The sequence below is a fragment of the Dermacentor albipictus genome, chromosome 2 (genome assembly GCF_038994185.2).
Source record: "Dermacentor albipictus isolate Rhodes 1998 colony chromosome 2, USDA_Dalb.pri_finalv2, whole genome shotgun sequence".
Taxonomy (NCBI): Eukaryota; Metazoa; Arthropoda; class Arachnida; order Ixodida; family Ixodidae; genus Dermacentor; species Dermacentor albipictus.
This window is the reverse complement of record NC_091822.1, coordinates 203,433,859-203,457,373: the sequence shown is the minus strand read 5'-3', so window position 1 is coordinate 203,457,373 and position 23,515 is coordinate 203,433,859. Positions and strand designations below refer to the sequence as shown.

The 23,515-nt window shown below is 45.4% G+C and overlaps 1 protein-coding gene across 2 annotated transcripts in view; it reads left to right on the top strand.

Moving 5' to 3' along the window:
• Nucleotides 1–396: 396 nt before the first annotated feature.
• Nucleotides 397–23,515, top strand: part of LOC135897324 (uncharacterized) — a 297,711-nt gene continuing 274,592 nt past the window's right edge. The window contains exon 1 of one of the 2 annotated variants that reach the window (XM_065425928.1): nucleotides 397–553. In XM_065425928.1, coding sequence (XP_065282000.1) covers nucleotides 532–553 — 22 coding nt within the window. In that variant the 5' untranslated portion in view covers nucleotides 397–531. The remainder of the gene's footprint in view (nucleotides 554–23,515) is intronic. The other variant, XM_065425927.1, reaches the window with a different exon arrangement.

Here is a 23,515-nt window from a genome sequence, read left to right as displayed (position 1 = left end):
TACGTCACTCTCGTTTCGTGACCGACACAGTGCCGATCGACTCGTCACCAACAGCAGTTAGGAACAGCTGCCCCATAAATTTATTCGAAGCCCTTCCGCTCTGCGATGCAGAACTGCGGCTTTTTTCAAAGGCTATGGCACGCCTTGTTGGACAGCAGCTCTTTATTTTCGTGCGACAGAGAGAGCGAGAGAGAGAGAGCGGCAGCCATAATGCACTACATATACGTAACGTGAACCGAAAAAGCGGCGCGGCAGAAGCAAGCGGCAAACCGTCACAGCAAAGGGAGAGAGCACAGAACCGTCAGGTCGCGGGAGAGGGCAGGCCTCGCGCAGCCTTCGCCGGCTCTGCAGCTGCACGCTCGACACGTTGCCTTCTCGCAGAAGAATCGGCCTCAGGAGGCGAGCGGTGACCGCCGTGCCGACAAGAGTAAAAGAAAACACCGCGCGTGGCGCCGCGTTTCCTTGGCCAGCGCTCGCAGCTCGAGCGCACTCGCAGAGCGTGGACGCAGAGCTCGGCTTGAACCTGCGGCTATGCACGGAGCGGCGCGTGTCGGTATGTGCGGCGCCGCATTCCGTTCGAACTTTGCACAATTTACCTCGCTGTGCTTCAGAGAAGTGTACACTCGCGCTAGGTTGGAGATGCCAGACACAAAACTATCGCATAGCTGGTAATGGAAAAGAATCTTTTTCGGCTGTCCATTTCAGAAGCAGAAAGGAGTGCTCTTGATGCGAATAAGTCTAACGTGTTTCACCATGCAGCCAGCTCACTAAATTCCGTTTATATTTTTAGCAAACTAGGCGCCGCTTTTACCTTCTTGATCCCTAGACCAGTATTTTTGTAAGTCTAAGTAGGACTGTAATTTTCATTTGACGCGTGTTGCATAAATATCGGCTCTATTTTAGCTTCTGAAGGAGTGCCGATATTATTCGGAAACAAATTAATACTGTGTCTTAACCCTTCCACGTCCTATGTGTTTACGCGCGTAAAATCAGCGTGAGAAATGACCACTACACGAAAGCAGGCACTCATGAGCGCGCATGCCGTCGTGAGGCGTCATAGAATAATTAACCACCGAGCAAATGCGTCTCACGATCAAGTATTGAGATTGACGGTTCCGATACGCAATTATCGCGCCGCTTTTTTATGTAAGGATGTTCAGCAAGTTGTCTATATTTCTTATATCTGCGCTTGGTGATAACTGTTGTTAGATTAAGTAAACACCTGCTACCACATGCAGAACAATACAATGACAAATGCGAGGTAGCCGTTACCTTTAATGTATAGCTAAGCTGAGGTATGCGCTCTAACCGACGCAGCTGCAAGTCTGCCCAGTGTAGACTTTCCCACAAGAAAGGCAGAAACGGCGCCACAAGGCACGATGGCGTCGCGATATTTCACATTGGCTATTGTGTTGATGACTGGTTTCCTCGCAATCACAATGCAAGCCTTTCCCATTTTTTTCTTAGCCGAAGAAACGACGTCCGCCTCAAGACCTTTCGCAGTTCTCCTAAAACAGTGAGACAATCCATGGACGTATGACATGGCAGTTGCTTTGCTAGAGTTAGATGCCAAGGCTAGCATCAGCACGGGGTATATCTCTTCATCACAATTTTTTTGCTGTTGTCTCCTCTTTCATTAGGTCCAAGAACTAACAAATCGAAATGATTTTGCTCCATAATCTGCATCCTCGAGACGACGACACAGATCCTGAAAACAGGTGTGGTGTGATCTAAGCGCGCTTGCTGGGATTGTTTTTTTTTACTACATCGATTATTATTTGGTTTTGCGTAACGAAGGTTGTGGCCCAGATGTCACCACGTCACCTGATGAAGGTATTCAAAGAAATACATTCTCGCTTGAATTTGGGTTGTAAGTTGCCTAAGGAAAGTTGTTTGCAGTTTTGGATCTGTTTGTTCTTAGAGCTAGGCCATGTGTGCTGGTACGTTTCTCAAGGGTAAAAAAGGAAATGTTACATTTTTCCTCTGCTCGCATCATTGCAAGATTGTAAAGACTGTCATCGTTTTTAATTACTTCAATTCCTCTCTCACGGGATCGTGTGCACTCCGGCATCATGATAGCTTTCATAATGAGCTTCGTCGACTCAAGGATGAAGGTTATCTTTTGACTGTGCTGACTTGTACGTTTCGGAGACCTATAAAAAAAAGTGATCCAGTCCTTCGAACGACACTTGTAAAAGGACGCGGAGCAAAAGTGTATAGAAAAACAAATGTCATGCCATAGGTTCGTATATTCTCTCATCGCCTTTGAAGGAAATTGCAAAAGGTTTTGGTGGGAGCGTTTTCTTGTTTCAACTAACAAAATTTGTACGTCTGCCACGCACCAAGTTTTCTATTGTTTTGCGGCTAACGCTGTTCCTTCTTATTGACCATTTGCAATTACAGGGCACACGACATAGTTGAACACGTTCTCTCTGGAAAATTCTTCGTTCAGTGTAAACTTGTGGAACTCTAGCGCGCGCCTGGAGACATGTCCGACAGCTAGCCTAAGCACCGACTAGAACTGGAACCGACTTCGTCCTGCACAATCAGTGTATGAACAGTTTTGCTCTGCTGTCTCCACCGCGTATCGATGCCACCCGGCTTAGCGTTTACGAACAAGCGTGCACTCGCGTTCCAAGCCACTCATCGCTACGCATCGACGCTGTTCCGATTCGCCGTCTATGACAAAAATGCTGGAGTCTTTACCGGAGCCGAAGAACTGCAGGAACGTTTCGCTTCCCATGTGTATGACAAAGGTGGCGATGTGGCCTTGTTTGTAAATCTCTTGACTAAAGGTGGTTGAGTGCAGGGAGGACGAGAGAAGGCACATCACGGCGGGTCGCCTGTGCGTCCATTGTGCCTCCTCTTGCCTGCCCCCCCCCCCCCTGCTCTATACGGCTTGTCCATGATCGGTTTGGGCCGATAGTACCCTTTACATTGATTTTCAAATTGTTCATGCAAAAGCTGTGGATGGGAAAATATAAGTTGAACGAAGGGTTGCACAGTTCTTCGCTTAGAGACTGGACGATGTCGACAAGCGGTCTCCACTATACCAGTGAAATTGCTGTGTCGCGCTATTTCGATTATCGGGTGAAAGATGTAAACGGGCGCATAACGATACATGTCTTCAGTAAAGCTAGTCCATCTGCATATGGAGTAGTAGTGTACCTTAAAACACAAAGAGAGAGAGCCACACCATTTGTTCAATTAATTATGGCCAAGTGGGGAGTGGCGTCAGTGCAGAAGACGACTGTATACCTCGCCTATAGAAACACTTTCTGCAGCCAGACTAGTGTCTTCCGCGAAACGTGCACGGAGACACGGAAACTGTGATGTGGACTGATTTGATGCTAGTGCTACACTGTATACGTAGCTCAGCAAAGTGGTGGAAAACGCTCGTCACAAACCGATTTTTGGAAATGCCGACACTGACTAATCGTGTCATGTGTCCTGGTGGTCAGAGCCTCGCGGCCTTGTTATATACAGGCGCAAGCGCACGGAGACTGTTACAAATTTCGCCTTTATTGGAGGGACCAGAAATTTGAAAGAACACCACCAGTCTAAAAGGTTGTATTCTCGATCGATAAGAAATCGCCCACACCGGAGAAGCGATCTGTTTGAAGACGAACCTCAACAAATTGCTGACCATTTTGGTCATTACATGCTACAGCTCTTACAGCAGAATAACTAAGAGTGGCTGTATGATTAAAGGAGTTTCTCCACAATAGAGCTCTCCTGGGGTACGTCCCACCGCACCAATGACGTCATAGCGTAACGTCTCCGGCGCACGTGAAGGCCTTCGTTGACAAAACACAGCCGCCGCCGGCTTTGTTCGTGGTACACTCGCGCAGTGCTTGGTGTAGGTGGGCGCCTCGTGGACGCGTGTTTCTCTCTCTCTCTCTCTCCTTTTTTTTCAAGCGAACCTCCAGAATTCTCTCGCCAGCCAGATTAGCATTATTGTGTGTCAAAGAGCATCCGTTTGGGATAAACTCTGTGATGAAAATCTGGCGATGCTGGCCTTTTTTACTTGCGAACGTGAGCCACGTGGTGGTCCGTGATGGATTGTGATGAAGAATGTCGGCTTTTGCGTGGAGGTGTGCAACATTTGTTATGCTGTGGTAAAGTGGGCGGTGAAGAACAGCGGTGATATCCGCTCATCTTTGCCTAGGGAAACCGAACACATCATTCGTGTGTGTGTGTGTGCGTGTGTGTGTGCGTGTGTGTGTGTGTGTGTGTGTGTGTGTGTGTGCGTGCGTGTGTGTGTGTGTGTGTGCGCGCGTGCGTGTGTGTGTGTGTGTGTGTGTGTGTAGTATACTACGCGATTAGCAATAAATCTCGCTTGCGAAACTATGGACGCATGTTGCGTGAAATAAGGCCAGTCGTAGTGATGAAGCGCCGATAGAACTTCAGGACCCGTAATTCTTGAACAGGTGTGAATGAATGAAGCGCGATGATTAGTGACCAGATGTATCGCGGTGGTATCGGCGCTCTCTGAGGAAAAGACGAAAACACTGAAAAATAATCTATCTACTGGATGGCAAGACTACAAATGAGGCCCTAGCATGTGCATAGCAGTGCCGAAGCTGCGTGTATGCATTTCACCACTGGGAATGCGAAAAAGTCAAACCACTGAAATTATCGCGTTTTAACGCAGATCTCGCAGGTCTTCAGTAAAACTGAACTGTCTTTCTTTCTTGATTGTTGTACTCACTTTTACGGCACCTACTTTATGCTGTTATCGTGCTCATAAACATGCGAAAGTTTGGTCTTATAAAGTTGAGAATAGCAAAGGGAGGCAGGAGACGCAGCGAAGTTACCGCGCAACGTATTATTTGCTTACGTAGCGACCACGCGCTGCTAGCCACCACTCTGCATGGGCTCGAATACAAAGCCAGGATAGGCACGCCTCGCCTCACGGATTGGACCAAGCTGCGGGAGATAAGAGAAGAAAGAGCTGCGAACGAACAGAGCCAACAGCTTCAGTCAATTAAGGACTGGATCACTCAGCTTCACCAGGATGTGAAGGCGCACACCAAAATGCTTGAAACATCCACCACCACTCCGAGCATCGACGCTTGCTTGTTCCACATGTGGGAAGCCCGGCGTAGCCTGCTGAAGCGTTGGAAAAGAAAAGATTAAATCGCAAGCTCAAGAGGCGAATAGCACTACTCACACAAGAGGCTGCGGAATACGCTACCACGCTATGCCGAGAGAATTGGCTATCCCGCTGAGACAGCTTGAGAGGAAGACTGAATACTTCCAAGACGTTGAAGTTATTGAGGTATTTAATCAACCCGGCCAGCAGCAAAACGGAATCCCACCACAATATGGCCCGAGTAATTCACCAATTTCCTGGAAACGAGGCGGACCTTCTTTCGACTTTCAAAGCCCAGTACTTCCCCACACAGCCATCGGAGCCTCTGCCACCTGACACCAGCACCCCTAACGAGCTCCTAGATGAGGACATTCATCTACATGAGGTAACAGCGGCGATAATGGGCTTGAGACGCCACACAGCCCCGGGAATGGACCAAATTACCAATAAGGCACTTGTAAATATTGACAGCCCCTCGCTGCTAGAGCTTACCGCTCATCTTAACGAATTATTGAGGAAAGGAAACCTTCCCGAGGACTGGAAAATAGCCGAGGTTTGTCTGATACCGAAGCCAGGCAAGCCACCAGCCATTGAGAACCTACCACCGATCTCCCTCACTTCGTGTGTAGGAAAGCTCCTAGAGCACATCGTTCTCAACCGGCTACAACCATTCCTGTAGGACTCGGGGAAACTTCCAACAACGATGATAGGATTCCGTCCACACCTCTCAACTCAAGACATCCTACTTCAACTGAAAGAGGAGGTGATTGTACCATTGACACGCAACTCCCCCACGGCTATCCTCGCCTTAGATCTTAAAGGGGCGTTCGATAACGTCAGGCGCACAGCAATCTTACAGAGGCTAAACGCGCTGGGCTGTGGGGCCAGGACGTACTCATATATCAGAGATTTCCTCTCAGATAGAAAAGCCATCCTAAAGCTCGGGGACAAAGCCACAAACGCCTTCCTACTGGGCGGGCGCGGTACACCACAGGGCGCAGTGTTATCCCCTATCCTTTTCAATATCGCCCTAATAGGCCTACCGCCGCTCCTCGATAACATCCCAAGGATCCGGCATGGCCTATATGCCGACGACATTACCATCTGGTCGTCCACAGGGTCCATCGGGGAAATGGAGAACCGCTTGCAGGAAGCTACAGACGTGGTGAGCGACTACGCTAAGTCATGCGGGCTCAGCTGCGCCCCCCAAAAGTCGGAACTACTACTGGTCTCACCGCGAAAGAAGCACACGTCCGACTCGCCCCCTATCAACATACAACTGGAGGGACACACCATCGTTCCTTCTTAGAGCGTAAAGATATTCGGAATGGTTTTCCAGTCGGATCGCACCAATACAATATTAATTCAAAAGCTTAAGAATACAACAGCCCAAGTTACGCACATGATCCGGCGAATAACAACCAAGAGAAGAGGCATGGGGGAGGCGGACACGCTTCGGCTTGCCCAAGCCTTCGTCGTGTCTCGAATAACTTACGCTATTCCATACGCACTACTGAACGAGACGAAACTCAAGAAAATCAACACAATGATGAGAAAGGCATATAAGCAAGTGATGGGCCTGCCAATCAGTACGTCCGCAGAACGCCTGCTATGACTAGGTGTGCACAACACGGCCGATGAGCTGATCGAGGCACATTTATCCAGTCAGCGAACAAGGCTGGCGGTTACGGAAACAGGGAGGTCCATTCTCTTACGCCTGGGGCTCTCTGCCCCTGTGAGCCATCTGCCGCCTCAGACTGTGAGCTTACCCTATGCCATACGGAGAGGCTGTTTGTGGCTGTTTGTGACACACTTATGAAATCACTACATGCTGCCTTTAGGGAACCATGCACTCGACGCTGCGTTGCTTTGCCGGTAAAACGGGGACGCTCATACTTTCTAAACAAAGTTCGTAAATGCTACCACTTCAACAAATAGCAATATGCCGGACTTACGATCGTGGCAGTTAATGTGCAAGGAGCACTCTTATGCAAAGAGAACAGGTCGCATAAACGTTTTTCTTGGTTGCCAACCAGCGTCCACTTTGGAGGTGCGGCATATGGGAGGGGCACTCGCAGATACGTCACGTTGTTTGCAAACAGGCAGAGGTCTATTGGCGCAGTCAACACGCAAGATAAAGAGGTCCTCTACGGACGACAGAGATACCTGAAGCTAAAGGAAGCAAGGAAGGAAGGAAGGAATAACTTTATTGAAAGGCGTTGGGGGATGAAAAGTTATGAGCTCGATGGGTGGAGCCCCGAGTTCAGGACTCCACTGGCTACTGCCACCTGGCTGGCGTGATCCAAAAGCGCGAGCTGCACCTCCGGGTCAGAGCTGGCGACTTGTGCCTCCCATTGCTCCAACGCGTTCGATAATTGAAATTTACCCAGAAAGGTATTTAAATTTAGTGGTCTATTTTGGCAGCCCCACGAAATGCGATATAGCGACGGTGAGCCCCCCCCCCCCCCCCCCCCATCACGGACATGTGTGCCCATACAGCGTCGGAAAAAATTTGTTTAATCTTTGTAGGTTTGGAAAAATCCCCGTTGGAATCCGACAGAGGTCTATGGCGTCCTCCCCTTGTAATAATTTGGGGGGAAGGGGTGCTTTATTTTTGTCGCGTGCCACGCCAGTGAGCGAGAACTTCGCGAGGGGCCATTCGGGATAGGTCGTTGTCATCCTCGCTTGACTCCTAGAATGTTTGGGGAGATTGACAGTGCAGTCGAGGCTCTGCTCGGTTCGTGAGCCCTCGAGCAAAAGCGTCTGCACTCTCGTTTCCCTCCAGGCATGTGTGTACCGAACACCAGATCAACTTGTATCCGTTTGTCAATATCCCTCCTAGGAAATTTTTAAGTGAGGAATACTGGATTTGTCGCACTCGAGAAAAAGTTCGTAACTTCGCTTAGTGAAATGTCATTTTCAATGCAATTTAAGCGATATTATGACGAAGAAGGTTTTCTTGATAGTTGTAGGACGGCTTCCGTTCAGCGGCATGCGGGAGAGTTCGAAGCATCAGGTTTTGCTTCCATGTTCAGACTCATTTACCATGTTAATCATGAAATAATGTCATAGGCTGCTACATGCTGGCGTTAGCAAGGTTTCAGCTGAACTCGGAGAGGATTTGTGGATACTAAGGGCCGGACAAATTATCAAAAAAATTACTACGCAGTTCATCTTTCTGTCCGCGACGTTCGTCCAAACCATGCGCAGAGGCATTTGTTCCTCGTGCAGCTGAATCAGTACAATATTGCCGCCTTTTGAAGTATCAGTAGTTGACATTGCCGGCCTTCTCAGCAACAAACCGAACGGGAATGTGCTCAAGCCTTACATACTGCTGTTCACCTCTGCCGTCGTACGAGCTGTTCATCTGGAACATGTCACTATATCTTAGCAGAAATGTTTATCTTTGTATACAGTAGATTTGTTACAAGACAAGGCTTTTGCTAATTCTTCTACTCGGACCTTGGAAGAACATTCGAGAAGGCCTCGAAGGACAGCAAAAGACAGCGATGATGGGAAAAGAATTTCACGCGTAATTTTCGAACCTCTAACGGAAGCTCTTTCCAGACAAAGCTCCATGGTGGGGAGTATTCTGGGAAAGGCTGATTCGTTCAGGAAAGACTGCGTTTGAGAAAGTGCTCGAGATAAACTACCTAAGCTATGAAGGGTTATCCACAACGCTCATGCAAGTGGAAGCAACGAATAATCGGCGACCCATAACCTACGTCCAGCCGAGCCCGTCTAGCCGAGGAGTACCGAGCCTAGCCCGCTTACTCCAGGACTGTAATAACGTGCTAACTTGGGCTGGTTGGTACATCTCTGAAAAAAAAGGAGTAACAGCGCCGAACAACGGAACGTGACTGAGACAGACGAGGTCACTCAGTCGTTCGTTTCTCTCAATCACATCCCGTCGTTCAGCGCTGTTACTCGTTTTCTTCATACTCTAGGACATTTGCTGATCGGCAAAAGACTCACCATGTTCCCACCGAACAATTCACATTTAGTCTCCGAAGGCGTAAAGTCAGAACCTGCTGCACTTCGACTTGGGGGGAAATATCGTGAACAGCTTCTCGAAATGCTTTGGACAAGGTGGCGCCATGCCTACTAGCGAGAATTTTGCTCTGCCCACATAATGAAGAACACCAAGTTTGTGCCCATCAAGATAGGGGAACGTCTAGTTATTCAAGAAAGAAACACACTGAGACAACAGTGTAAGATGGGTTAATTCGCCGAACACTTTCCTGGAATCGATGGAAAGGTTCGTTCATCCAAAGTTTGTTCACCTTGCGGATAAGTCCTGCGACGACCGATCCAGCTCCTCAACCATGGGAGGGGGGGGGGGGGGGGCGAGGGGTGGCTTCGCTGGGCTACTCGGTAATTCACGCTTCGCTGGGCGCCGAAAGTGTTCCTTGCTCCGCTGGATGCAATCTTTCGAGCATCTCTTCCGCACTCATTAGACGCTTAGATCCCATATTGCAATACGACGTCTTTTGATGTGAGGGCTCGGGAAAGGAGACATAGAATTCGGGATGCTTTTTCCCGTTTTCTTCCCTTGGCATAAAAAGCGTAAGTAAAACAAACTGTCCAAATTTACCGAATAATGTGGAGTGCATAGATGTATATCATGTGAAAGTTAGGTTGCTGTTGCTATGGGAGTTGAAACATTCGGGTAACATGTTGTTTCCTCACATTTGTGTAGCATTCTTGTTGGTTGTGGTTTGCTGCAACTCCACCGCATGTTGGCTATTTCGTACATAATGCAATGCTACTTTGTGACGTTCTTTCAATTTTGCAAGCAATGTAACATCCCTTCAATAATACCTTCTTAGCACTGTAGGTGGCCCTAATAAATAAATTACTAAAAATGCTAACTCTGCATGGGCCACACATCACGGAACACAGGTTTGACCTTCTACTAAAGAAAAACGACAGTTACATTCCTGGCTACGCTTTCATTTCTAATGATAAGTAAAACGGCGTTAAAAGCTACGCCGGATGTCTTGCTTAATCTGTCCGTTGACGTCTGAGTTAATACGCAGAATTTATATTTGCCGTTCTCTTTTCACGGTTTTATTTACGTTTATTTATTATAGACAGCCTTTCTTAGCGGATTACCACCACTTTCCCATGTCGGGTATGTTTCAAACACCTTTCGTGGGCCGATCCCAGAGATTGTGCTGCCCCAGTAAACTTATATCACTTTAAATTTTGAGCTCAATTTCGAGCTCATTACAAATGTATTGAAACATAACACCGACCACACGTCTTTTATCTTGAATCTTCTCAGACTATTAAATATCAATAGTGCAAAACAAAATCATAGTCTGAGAAGATTCAAGATAAAAGACTTGTGGTCGGTGTTATGTTTCATTACATTTGTTCTTGGGCTGCCGTTATTTTACATTTTGAGGAATAATTTTGTCAAAAATGTAAGACCCGGTATGAGCAATTTTAGTGATAGAGTAGCTTGGTAATATAATCCGCAAATGCAGCATGTCATTTACAACATTCCATTTGTTCTAGCACTTCTAACAGTCTTGGAGAATGATACTTCCTTTTCTTCTCTACCCTGTCCCTCTTCTCGTTCACGAAGTCGGTCTTCCTCCTTTCCTGGTTGGACACAGGCGTCAACCCTCCTGGGTTAATAAGGCACCAAGTTGCCGACCGATGCCATCTCAGTCGCGTTTTGTGTGTCCACTGTATCAAATGAATATTAAGACTTCTTGTTGGATGGCTGTCTTCAACAGGATATAAGCACCTATGAAGGAGCTTTTGGGCTTTGCAATCCTCTTCCAACCAGAGTAAAATCTCCTACTGTGATGTCAGGTTCCCTTGTGGAGTGAGCACGGTCGTTGTTGCGCTTCATGACGACCTTATATTTCTCGTACTCTTCTAGCGTTTTCTTGCGTTCTTGAAGGTTTAACACGTTTGCAAGGCCAAGGAGGACGCCCTGGCCTTGCCTTGGACGCCAAGGAGCTGGACGCCTGCTCCATTTTCCATGGTAAACTAAATATGTACTGCATCCTAAAGCAGTTGTAAGATAGTTTACGGTGATTAGCAGCCGCTTCAAAAGCAGGCTTTCAACCATCTCGGAATTCCGGATAGAGTGTGATAAACATCTCGATATCTTTTAACGCTCTCTCGGCCAACCCGTTGGCTTCCGGATGATAGAGTGCAGCAAGGCCAAGTTGTATGTTTCGTTGTTCAGTCCATTATTTCGAGCGCTCGCTTCTGAAAACAGGGCCATTCTCAGCCGCAATCACTTTCACATTCCTGAATATTTCACGTCTGAGTAGGGATATGACGCTGTTGGCATCTTCTGGCCCCGTACGCAATTACTTTCGCGCATTCGTCGATGGCCAAAAGAAATGCTTTTGTAGTTCTCACTCCCTTCCCTTCTTCTTGAGCTTCTCGAAATCAAGGGGCTGACAGATGGAATAGCACACTGTGGTATAAAGGTTATAAACAGGGATAAGGAGCCTTTCTTGCACCTTATCCCTGTTTATAGCCTTTATACCACGGTGTGCTTGAATGCTTTGTTAGGATCATTGCGCTCCCGCGAGGCTTGAATTTTGCATCTCTAATTTGGCATTAGTGACAAGTTCTGATATATTGGGATATATCCTACTTCACTATGGTCCGGTAAAATCTTTGCTTGATTTACGGGTATGTCCTCCGGAAACCATCGAGGCCTCCAGAATCTGGGGAGGGGGTAAAGCTGCAAGATCCTTACGACGCTCGTATTAGGAATGTGCAGTCTACCATTCTTGAAACCCATATATCAGAACTCTGGCCATATCTTCCGTGCCATCCCACAGAAATTGGTTCCCACACACCTCTCGGCAATCGAAGGTATCAGTAGCCATGGCATTGCGTCGGCGTCAGGCAGCCTCTCTTCTGGCCTGTGACCAAAGTCGAACGCGAATTGCTTTACTTCACTGACTCACTTGGCCAGTCTTCCTTTCGGTTCTCTAAGGTTTAGTGTATTTGTCAAGGCTCGATTGTCAGTAAATAATTTGAAGTGTCTTCCTTCAAGGTATGTTCTAAAGTACCTAAGTGTCATGATTACAGCAAGGGCTTCTTTTTCCGTAGTCATATAGTTGATCTCTGCTTTGTTGAATGTTTACGAATAGTAACCTATCACTTTAAGTCACTGTTTGGCGGGCTCGCTCTCGTCCCTTTGGTATAGCACCACGTCTGTCCCGTAATGTGATGCGTCAGTGTCTAGTTCAAACGGCTTTGTTAAATTTGGAATAGGAAGTACTGGGTCAGATGACATTATTCTGACAAGTTTTTCGTATGTTCCCTCACACCACTGTGTCCACGCAAATGGAGTATCCTTTTGCATTAGCAATGTAAGTGGCTTCGTCTTTAAAGCGTAGTCGTTGATAAACGCTCTGGAATGTCCTGCCAGGCCCAAGAACACGCGGAGCGAGTGTACGTCACATGACTTTGTCAGCTGAAATAAACGTTTAACGGATTCTTCTTTTGTGCTCTTTGCATGTCCGTTGAAGCATCCTCCTAAGAAAACTACAAAATTCCGGAAGAATTCGCTTTTTTTCATGCTGGTCTACAGTCCGGCTTCAGTTAATGCATTTAACACTTTGAACAAGTGTGAGCAATGGTCGTCACATGTTTTCGAGTAAACAATGATGTAATCTCAGAGACGTTGCAGAAGTTACCTGCGAAATCATGAAGCGCGTTGTTCATAATTCTATGGAACCATGCTCCAGAATTCTTCCTGTTATCTTCGAAGTCAAAACTTGTTAAGTGCTTGAACTCTTTCTTGAGTAGAATTTGCCAGTATTCCTTGCAAAGATCGATGCGGAAAAACAAGGAACAGCCACCGGTTTCGTCGATCATGTCATCGATTCTTGGCATTGGGTAGGGAAATAAATCGGTCTGACGGTTACCAAGCCTGTTGTCAGTACACATCTTTAATGTCCCGTCGTCTTTGGGCACTGTTGTAATCGGCGACGCAAACGAAGATGTAGAAAGGCAATTAATCCCAGCGTCGAGCAAACATTGCAATTCTTGCTTCAGTCAATTCTTCTTTTCATTGGACATGCCGTATGTTTTCTTCCGGACAACAGTAGTGTCACTCAGCATGATACGCACCTTTGTAACCTTGGCCGCTGGTGGATGCTGTCCGACGCATATTAGTTATGGATACGGGATCGGCACCTCATCACTTGCAACTACCAACTTCCCTTGGACTCCAGCACCTGCATGTATAGTTTTAACCAAGGGCTCCACTTCCGCATCATCGCGCCACGATATATTTATTCTCATCCTTTTCAGTGAGGATGAGTCAAGAGAAAACTCGACATCGGTCTTGCTGCCTTGGTATTCCACGCATACCCTAGCCAATCTATCAAGTATTCGAGAACTTCCATCGTAACTCCGCACGTTAACAACCTTGCCGAGCAATGTCTCTTCCGTAGAAATCAGTCGGGGGTTGGCTATGCTGACCGTCGCCCCTGTGTTAACTAGGACTTCAGTTGGGCTTCTGTTGATGGTCTATGGGGCATAGAGCAATCCTTGGGCGCCACAACGTAAATCTATTCCAAACATTTCTATTCCAATTCGGCAATCAGCCCTCCTAGATTTGTTAAAAACTTTTTGGGCCACCCCCACTTCACCTGTCTGTCACGCGACGTCGCAAAAACCGCGATAGCTCCCCATCTGGCATGTCGGGTACACACTGATTATGCATACTTTGACCAAAGAAAAGAAAAATAGTTATTTCTTATTCGACGCCTTTTCGCCGTTAGCCCTCGGCTATTGGTCCAACGTTATCGGGCTGCACCCTCTTCACCTGCCTGTCACGTGACGTTGCAAAACTGCAATAACCCACCGCGTCAATGCGTCGTGTGTGCGTTAAAGATGCATCAATATACCGAACAATAGTAAATTTTCTTTTCAATAGCCACAGGCTGCCCCGTTCCGAAAGGAATAACAGATGATTGCCGCCGATCCCTCAGGCACTGGCTACTCGCACCTGCCGGGGACCATGTATTTATTTGCGTATGAAAAGACTTTTTGCGTTGCCGTATAACGTTATAGAGCCTTTTCGTCGCGCATACGACGTCACTGTGCCAACTCTACTTTGCTGAGGATACGTTTTAGCGGCATTTTTAACTGTCCGTTGCAAGCCGTAGAGATTTTAGCCAAGCTAACGCAAGCTAAGTATGGGAAAGTGGACCAATCGTAGACGCCGGCACCACCCTTTTCATCCGGTTAACAATTTTCAGTGCAGCGGCTCGGCCCTCTCTCTCTACGTGAGCGTGCTCCTCGCCTCTTCTCAGCCAATTAGATAAGACAAGCCACTCAGTGAAGGCAATGTTATTCGTTTTTAAAGCAAAGAGAAGTGACGTCCTATGAACGAGGAGAGCGTTTCATTGGTCTGTTCAGACAACCATGCGGGTACCGCCCGATGCTTGCGTCGGCGGTTACGCAAATTTGACGTCAGGAGATTAAAATAAAAAAATAATGGGATCATTTTACGTTATAGGCCCTTTGTGTTGACTTTGCCAAATGCACTATTGTTTTCGGCGCTGCCGGGTAGAAAAGAGTGCCCTGATTTTCCATATCGTTCTGCCCGTGACTCCCCTTGAGGTTCGATTCTTGCACTGTGGCGTGGCCACAAGAACCTTTACAGTAGGAGCAACTCTGGTCACACGTTAAGCTTGTTGCGGAGGGTCGGTCGTTGATCCTACTTGTTTTGTTATAAGGTTGTAACACACCGGTGGAGATATTCCTCAGGCAATTATATAGTTGCTCTGCAGTAGCCTGAGGTCTAGGAAGAACTTCGCAGAGAGAAATTTTCGTCATTCTATGAATTATTAGCGCGACTAGGGTTGGTTCAGATATGGTCGGGTCGGCAAGTTGCACAAGTCGGCGCTCTTGAGAGTAGTCGTCGACAGCTGTTCCTTCTCTACGCTGCAAATAAATAGCCTTCTCCAAACAATCAATTGAATTCTGGTCAAATGCACGAACGAAACAGTTTTTCCATTCGACCCATGGCTCCAATGCATGGCATGGTATCCTCAAACCAAACCATTTCCTAGCGTTTCCCGTAAGAACACGACGCACATTGCTGATGTGATTACATTCACCATTCCAATTATTTTGCGAGCATCCGTATTCTAAAAACCGAAGCCAGTCTAAGGGTCTCGAGTGCGTACCGTCAAAAAAAAATCAGGAACAACCACTTCTCACGTTACATGTCTTCAGTAACTGAATGTTGGCGTTAAAATTAACCCTCAACAACTGTTCTTTTTGTGGCGTTTGCTGCTCCTGCATATACAAAAAGTGCTGGACAACTAGGTTAACGTGCTTCTTGATTGGCCCTTGATCGTGGCTACCTGGCCTGTAGAGCCACTGTTCTAACTGAGTAGCCTTCATATCAACTCTGACTGAACCCTTGGAGCCTATTTCTTAAAGGGTCATGTTATCCTTTGAGCTAGGAACATCAAGATGTCCGGTCTGCTGACCTGCTCCGGAAGGTTGACGGAACGTCTCCGTCTTCCTTATATTTTTTTCCTAAAATAAGACATACTTCGATCGGAAGCCATGTTTATTTTTCCTCTAACTTCCTCGTGCTCCTGCTTGACTTCATTCCTTCTAATATTCTAGTGGTTGTATCGTTATATCCTCCCCGGCTTTGTTTCCATCCCTCCTGGCATGGTATGGGACCACATTTCCAATCGCAGTAATTTATCTCGGTCCTTTGCTATTTTCAGAGTAGATGGTTGTCAGAATTCCTTGCTGTCTGGATGTCTTTGTGACCAAGAAATGGCCTATATGTGCCTTGGATCTTTGAATCCCTTTTCGCACAAGGACCATAGTCCCTGGCTGAATATCTGGCATAGGACTTCCACGACGTCTGTCGTAGCATTTCGTTCACTGCATTGCGGTATGGATGCTGCTGGTTTCGTGATCTTGTTTTTTCTTTAAGCACTGTAGGTTCAGGTAACGCTAGTGCAACATCGGCTGGAAGCCACTTGATTCTTCTATAGGCTGCAAAGTGTGGACTACAGCCAATAGCGGTGGTATCAGAAGTGCCGTGGTGGGTTATGGCGGCTTCTAAAGTGCATCTCCAGCCACCCATGAAATCGGGGTGCATTGACATGAATTGCTTTATATCTCGAATGGCACTCTCTGCCAATACATTCGAATCCGAGTGGAATGGAGCAGGGAAACAAAGTTTTATTGCTTTTTTATGAGCCAAGTTATTTGATGTGAAAGGCACCCCCATTATCGGCTACTACTACTTTTGTGTTCTCAAAAATCTTCCATTCGAGAAGATCAATGACAGCTTTTCAATATCCTTTTCCCGCTTTTGCTGCTACCACTCTCGTAGGTTCTTCAATGGCAATTGAAAAGGGGTGAGTACTGTTTACTCCCTTTTTTTCTGTAGCTCAGCAAAATCGAGATGAACCACCTCGAATGGAGTCGCAGAATACTCGGAAATTACGATATTGTTTCCGCGTGGCCTGTATTTTGCCTTGTTGAGTTGACAGTTATGGCAAGTCCGGATATAGTTATTAACGTCTTTCTTCATAGTGTCTTACGTAAACCTGCTAGAGATGTTCCAGTAGGTGTTCCAGAATCCCTTGTGACCACCAGACTCCGGGCTGTCATGGTGAAGCGTTAGAATATTGGGTGCTTCAGATTCGGTAACATGAAACTTTCCGTTCCGCAGCTCCATGATTTCAGTGCATTCCCAAAGGGTCAGGTAATTTATGTTCTCATGCTGGTGTTTTAAATATATGTGGAGACTCGACAGGGCGTCTGCATCTGGGAGTCTTTCCACAGGCTGGTGAGCGATGTCGAAAGTTAATTGCTGTATTTCGGCGATCCATCTCACAAGCTATTCTTTCTGTTGGGCTAAACTTAGGAGGTAACTTAGTGCTTGATTATCGGTGAATAACTTGAGATGGCGAGCTTCCAAGCAGGAGCGGAAATAACAAACATCCATGACCACCGATAGAGTCTCTTTTTCTGTAGTAGGGTAATTCTCTTGAGTTTTGGAAAATGTGTAAGAATAATATCCAATAACTTTCTACTCACGATGAGATTGCTCCGTTAAGTCTCTCTGGTACAGCACCGCACCGGTTGCAAAATGTGAAGCATCCGTGCATGGTTAGAACGGCAGGTTAAAATCAGGGAGAACAAGAACAGGATCCGATGAAATTATTTGTAACAAGTAATTATATATCTCGTCGCATTCCTTTGACCAGACAAAGGGCACTTCCTTCTTCAGTAGGACTGTAAGGCATTTAGTCTTTGTGGCATACCCGCGAAAGAAAGTTATGAAATGCCCTGCTAATCCAAGAAAGACAGGCAGTAAGTAGACGTCGTAGGGTTTCACCAGCTGGCGTATATGTTGAACGAACTTTTCTTTCGCGCTCTTGGTGCGACCGTCTAACATTCTGCCGAAGAATACAGCGTTTCTTCGGAAAAACTGACTTTTCTTTGTGTTTATCTTTAACTTTACCTGGCTCAAAGCTATGAGTACTTCCGTGAGCTGGTTGTCATGATCTTCTTTTGCTCGTGAATAGATCAGTATGTCGTCTATATACACACTACAATATAGGCCCAGAAATTTCTCTAACACTTCATTCATCATTTTCTGAAACCAGCCTTCGTAGTTTTTCCAACCGTGGGGGAGCCTTTTATATTCGTAGACTCCGATGGCCGTCACAATACCAGTGGACTGTTTCGTCTCTTCTGTAAGGGGTACCTGCCGCTATGCACAGATCAATTCTTGAAAACCATGTACAACCACTGGTTTCATCAATGATTTCGTCAACACGGGGCATGGGAAAGGAAAAGGGTTCCGTTTATCGATTTACGAAACGATAGTCAGTACAAAGATGAAACGTTTCATCTTCTTTTGGAACTATTGCTATGGGCGACGCGAAAGCTGATGTCGATGGTCTGATTATCTGCGCGTCCAACATTTTCTGTAGTTCTTTTAGCTGTGCCTTCTTCTCACGTGTCATACTGTACGTTTTTCTCCTAGCAGCTATCTGGTCTTGAAGAAAAAATGGTGCTTTGATGGCAATAGTTGCAGACTGCCATGGTATGTCTCAATGCAAAAAAATTCAGGATACAAGGATGGTATATCACTTGGTTTCGTAACTGTTCTGGGTAACTGAAGAGCCACGTCCTTAAGCTCATTTGTCACTACGTCTTTCCACGAAATGTTCATGCGGAAACGCTTCACGTCCGGTCGGGATACTATAAGCATACATTCTGCTCCTTCCATTACCAAAGCTTCAGTGTCAATGCTTCTCCACATCACATTTACGTGAGCCCATTTCTGCATCATTTTAAGTGTTCCATCATAACTATGAATTTGCGCTATAGTAGCGACGTGAACATCTTCCCTCAGTACTAAACGCTTGTTAACTACTGTAACAGAAGCTGCGGTATTCATCAGTGCTTTGATGCGCCGTCCGCTGATTATTACTGTTGCATAGAGTGTATTGGATATTACCAAATGCACAGTCGCACTTGGTATTGAAAAATCTTGCTGTTTACCTTTGTTTGCTTCACTCTTAGTGACATCCGTTTGGAAGGGAGCCAAGGATTGTGTCACTTGAGGTGTTGCCACATCTGTCGTGTGGTCACCATTGAACGACGGTTGGCTTGATCTTGAGTCCCGGTATGGCCTTTTGAGCGCTGGTTCTCCACGTAAACATACAATGAATACAAAATGTCTTCGATTAAAGCCGGTGCTCTCGCTTGAACTTGCTGGCGCTCCTCTCGCGTCATGCCTTGAGAATTAAGGCCATTACGGAGGGTTCTGGAAAATTGGGATCTGCAGCGATTGGTGTTTGTAGAAGAATGCCTTATCCCAAAGCTCTACTGGGTTGGTCTCAAATGTCTTCGTGAAACTTAGACGCCATGCCTTCCAAGTATCGCTTTCATAGTCAATGATATGTAGCTCGTACCACTTACGCGCATTCCCTGACAAGTACAATCGTAAGTTTTTCACACGATCTCTGCATGCATTCTTTTAACAAGCATGTTCATAAACATTATCCAAGATATGGCAGAGTTCGACTCACCATAGAAACAGCCCGCTTGCATAAGTATATTACACTTTTCCCATGAGTCCTCCACCACCGTACTCAACAGTTCCATGATATACTTCTGTTCTAACTGTGAGACGTGCAAACGTATTCATTTCACTGCAGCTGACGTTGCTGCTTCGGCAGAAGGTAACGCTTCGTGGACGATAGGCCGCTGAATTAGACTGTAAAAACAATTGCTCTTCATTTCCACGCTCACCGCGTGTCTCGGAACGAGCTCCGCTGGAGTCAGGTTTGTCGTTGCCAGCGGCGAAGTTCAACCAGTTCCTCTTCTTCAAGCTGTGCACGTAAGCCTTTCGGTCGATCTCAGAAAATGTCAGTTGCACCCTCGTTCTTCTTTGACTGCACCAAATGTAATGTTTTTCCTAAATATGAGACGTACTTCTATAGGAAGCCATGTTTATTGGATTGGATTTCCTTCGTCGATGGCGTGTACCCACTGCGGGGGATTGGCCAGGATTTGGATAGTATTAGGAAGATGTTGGAAGTACAAAAACTGGTAAAAATGTCATGTGGAAATAGATAAAAAGAATGTTTAAAAACAAAAGAAAAATGTCTTGAAAGAACTATAAATTCCTCCACGGCTGAGCAACATCTCTGTGGTAGTTGCCGAGAGAGGCTCCTAGAGAAAGGATATTTAAAATGGAAAAATTTTAATCAAGTTTCGTGAACGTCAGTTCTAAGAGGTTCTTCCTTAAAGCGGAAAAACGGCGGCAGCATAAGACAAAATGTTCGATGGTTTCATCTCATGCACAGAATGGGCACAGACGGGAGGGTACCAGACCGGCCCTGTGACGATAAAAGTTTAATAATGGTGTTCGACAGCGTAACCGGGTAAAAATTACTTCAGTTTTTCTGGTGTGAAAGGAATTGTTGTGCCAAGAGAAGATGAGCGGTCGATATTTTGAAAAATTTGCTATCGCTCGATTCAAAAAGTCTAGAGCAATTGCGTATCTCCTGTATCTAGTAGTGGTTAGGTAAACTCATGCTAGAAGTAATGATAGTACAGAGACATTGAGGGCTGCTCTCGCGAGACTGTCAGCAATCTCGTTCATGGATAATCCCCTATGACTAGGCACCCAAAGTAATCTAATTGAAGTTAGGTGGTCCGACAGTAGAAATGAAGTGCACGTAAAAGGCTAGCAGCACTATTTGTTGTGGGCGATGGACATAAAGATAAAGAATATGTTATTATCACTACCATTGATATCGATCAATTTAGTTTACGTAAAGCTAATACTACAGCTAGAAATCCAGCCTGAAATACGCATCAGTAGTCCGGAATCGTAATTGAGAATGACCAGTCTAGAGCAGGCGCGAAAATGCCAATTACAGATTTTTCTCCACACTGTGAGGCGTCTGTTGCGATGACCGTATTTATACCTAAACTCAATAAATGATCTTGCAATAGTCCATTTAATATATTTTGATAGAGAAATTTTGCATTGCTAGGGTAGCTGTCATCATAGACGATTTGAAGACTCTCTCGCAGATCACAAATAGGCGGCACCAAATACGTAGATTTAAGGGGTTAATCAACGTTGCTACAAAGACCACCTGTGATGTATGAAGCCCGGGCCAGTGTACTCCGAAAAATAATGCAGGCTGCCAAATTAATATGTTTTCTAATCTTCTAATAGAGGATTTGTACATATTTAAGAATATTTGCATCATCAGCAACCGAAATCTACACAACATTGAGGGGCAACCTGACTTCATGATGCAATAGATTATTAACCACAAATTTCGGTAATCCGCAGCATAATCGCAGAGCTTCCCCCTCAATCGGAACAAGGGGGCGTAATTTATAAGCTGGGGCACCAGAAAAGAGCACACATCCAAATTCTAAAATTGGCCGCATGTACATTTTATAAATCATTAATAGTGTGTCTCTCCGCATCCCCAACCGACTGTTGCATAGCTTACGTAGCATGCCAAATGCTCTCACTTATTTTTTAACTGTGTAGTCAATATGACCAAGCCAAGTGAGGGTGCCGTCATAGACTACACCTAAGTATTTCACCGACTCCACTTGTGGTATAGTCTCGAGACGGTAGGATAGCGATATATTAAGGGGAATGCTAAGGGGCAAAAACAGTATTGAGCATTATCTCACGTTAAGTGAAAGGCGAATCATGTTTAACCAGATTTCTATGGCGTAGAGATAGTTCTGTAGTCAATAATATAGGGAGTGAATATCACTGTCTGATGCATAAAAAACAATATCGTCTGCGTATGCATACGTTTGTACATCTGGATGCCGAGGAATGGAACTCATCAGAACGTTAAATAATAATGGAAAAGTGACAGCTCTTTGAGGAACCCCTCGTGATTGCTTATGTATGCTCAAATAAACGCCTCTTAGAAACCAGTAGAATTCCCTCCCATTTAAAAATTCACATATCCCGTTTACAAGGCAATTTGGAAACTCTCGATTTCGTAATATATCCAATAAAATTACATTTTCTACACTGTCGTAGGCTTTGGAGATGTCTAGTGCCACAATAGCACCTATGTGTCTTTGCGCCGTGCTAATTTTATTCTACTTTCTAAGTCCAAGTGAGCATGCCATATTGAACATGATGGTCGGAATCCAATTTGGCAGGAATTAAGCAAATGTTTCGTGTCTACAAATTTAAGCATAGGGGCATATAGTATTCTTTCAATTTTTTCACCGAATTTGAGGTTAGCGCGATTGGTCTAATGTTATCTATTATATGTCCTTCCCCAGGATTTTTAAGAACTGGAATTATTTTAGCAATTTTCCGTGCAGACGGAATCCATGAAAATCTAGTTGAGTGATTTATAATAGCTCAAAGGTCATCAGGAGCTTCTTTAAATAAAAATTTGATCATGGCACAGGTGACCAAATCTGCGCCGGGAGCTGAATCTGACAGTCGCTCCACGATCTCAGCCAATTCTACCATGGTAATTCCTAGAAAATCATCTGATGCCCTTTGCAAGCTGGAGCAATGTGGCAAAAGTGCAGAAAATTTAAATTCTAATCCCTTCGCAATTTTTTTAGTGACTGTTTCATTTGATTACTACTTAACGCTATGGAGGCTACATTAATTGCACGCAGAAGAACCTTCCTACTGTGAAGAAAACTGAACAAACCGCGTTTATTTTTATTTTTAGATAGGAAGTCAAATGCTTGCAGTCGTATTCGTGTTTGGCTTTTGAAACTGTAGGTTTAAAGACAACTCGAAAAAAATGTATAATTGCACCAATATTTAGGACATTGGTTATGTAATAATTTCTCGAAACGGCTTTTCGCTTTCTATAATCACGAGTGCATTCTCCATTCCACCAAGAGCTGTATGAATTTCTGTTTTTAGTCAAATTTCAAATTCAGACTTTTTGCGAGACCCTTCCAAAGCAGAAGAGATAATCGTAGTTTTTTGCTCAGTGCACGCGTCAGACAGCGACGAAAGAACATTTCATAAGGATTTTCTAAAAATATTGCAATTAATGAAAGTTCGCACCTGATCGCTCATAAACGTTACAGGGCGCGCTACTTCAAAAATTACTGGAAGGTGATCACTGCTTTTCGCATACTCAACACGTGACCAAGAAGATACGGATACACTCAGGCCACAGAATGTAAGATTTATTGCTGAGTACGATCCACCCCGCATAAACGTAATAGATCCTGAGTTTACACACGTTAACCCATCGTCCATAGCCCAGTTCCGTAGTCTGGTGCCGCACAAATCTGCTTTTATTCCCTATGATATATGGGGAGAGTTAGTCACCTGACAGTAGGATGTGCCGTCCACAAGAACTAAGAACCCTACCCAGTGTGCGTGTGTCCTGTACGCCAAAGAAGAAATATGCAGTTACTATGGTAAAGGGGCTACATCCAGGGAGATTCGGCTGTGTCACTAGGATTTCACACTCAGGAGTAGAAAGATGAAATGAAATTTTGGCCTTATGGCAAATGTGAGACGAAATAAATGTATTTAATCCGCCACCTCTAATAGGACAGTTTTGACGAAATTATCTGTAAAATTTCTTCTGAAAATGTTTTGCGGAATTTAACCTAGTTTCTTGTAAAAGAATTAAATCAGAGTTAGGTTGAGTAGTTATGCAAGTTAAGCCTACTAAAGCAGAATATAAAGAGCGACAGTTCCCGTGAAGCACTTTCAGTGACCCTGTGGTTTCGAAAGTGCCGCAGTCGAAACTGCCTTCTGTAGAATGCTTTCTTTTGGCGTAGCACTGGCCTGACTTTCCTTAGCTTTTGCGTGAGGACCGGAGGAAGAATCATTGATTGATGACATTGTTCTTTTATACGCTCGAGCGTTTTGTTCCACAT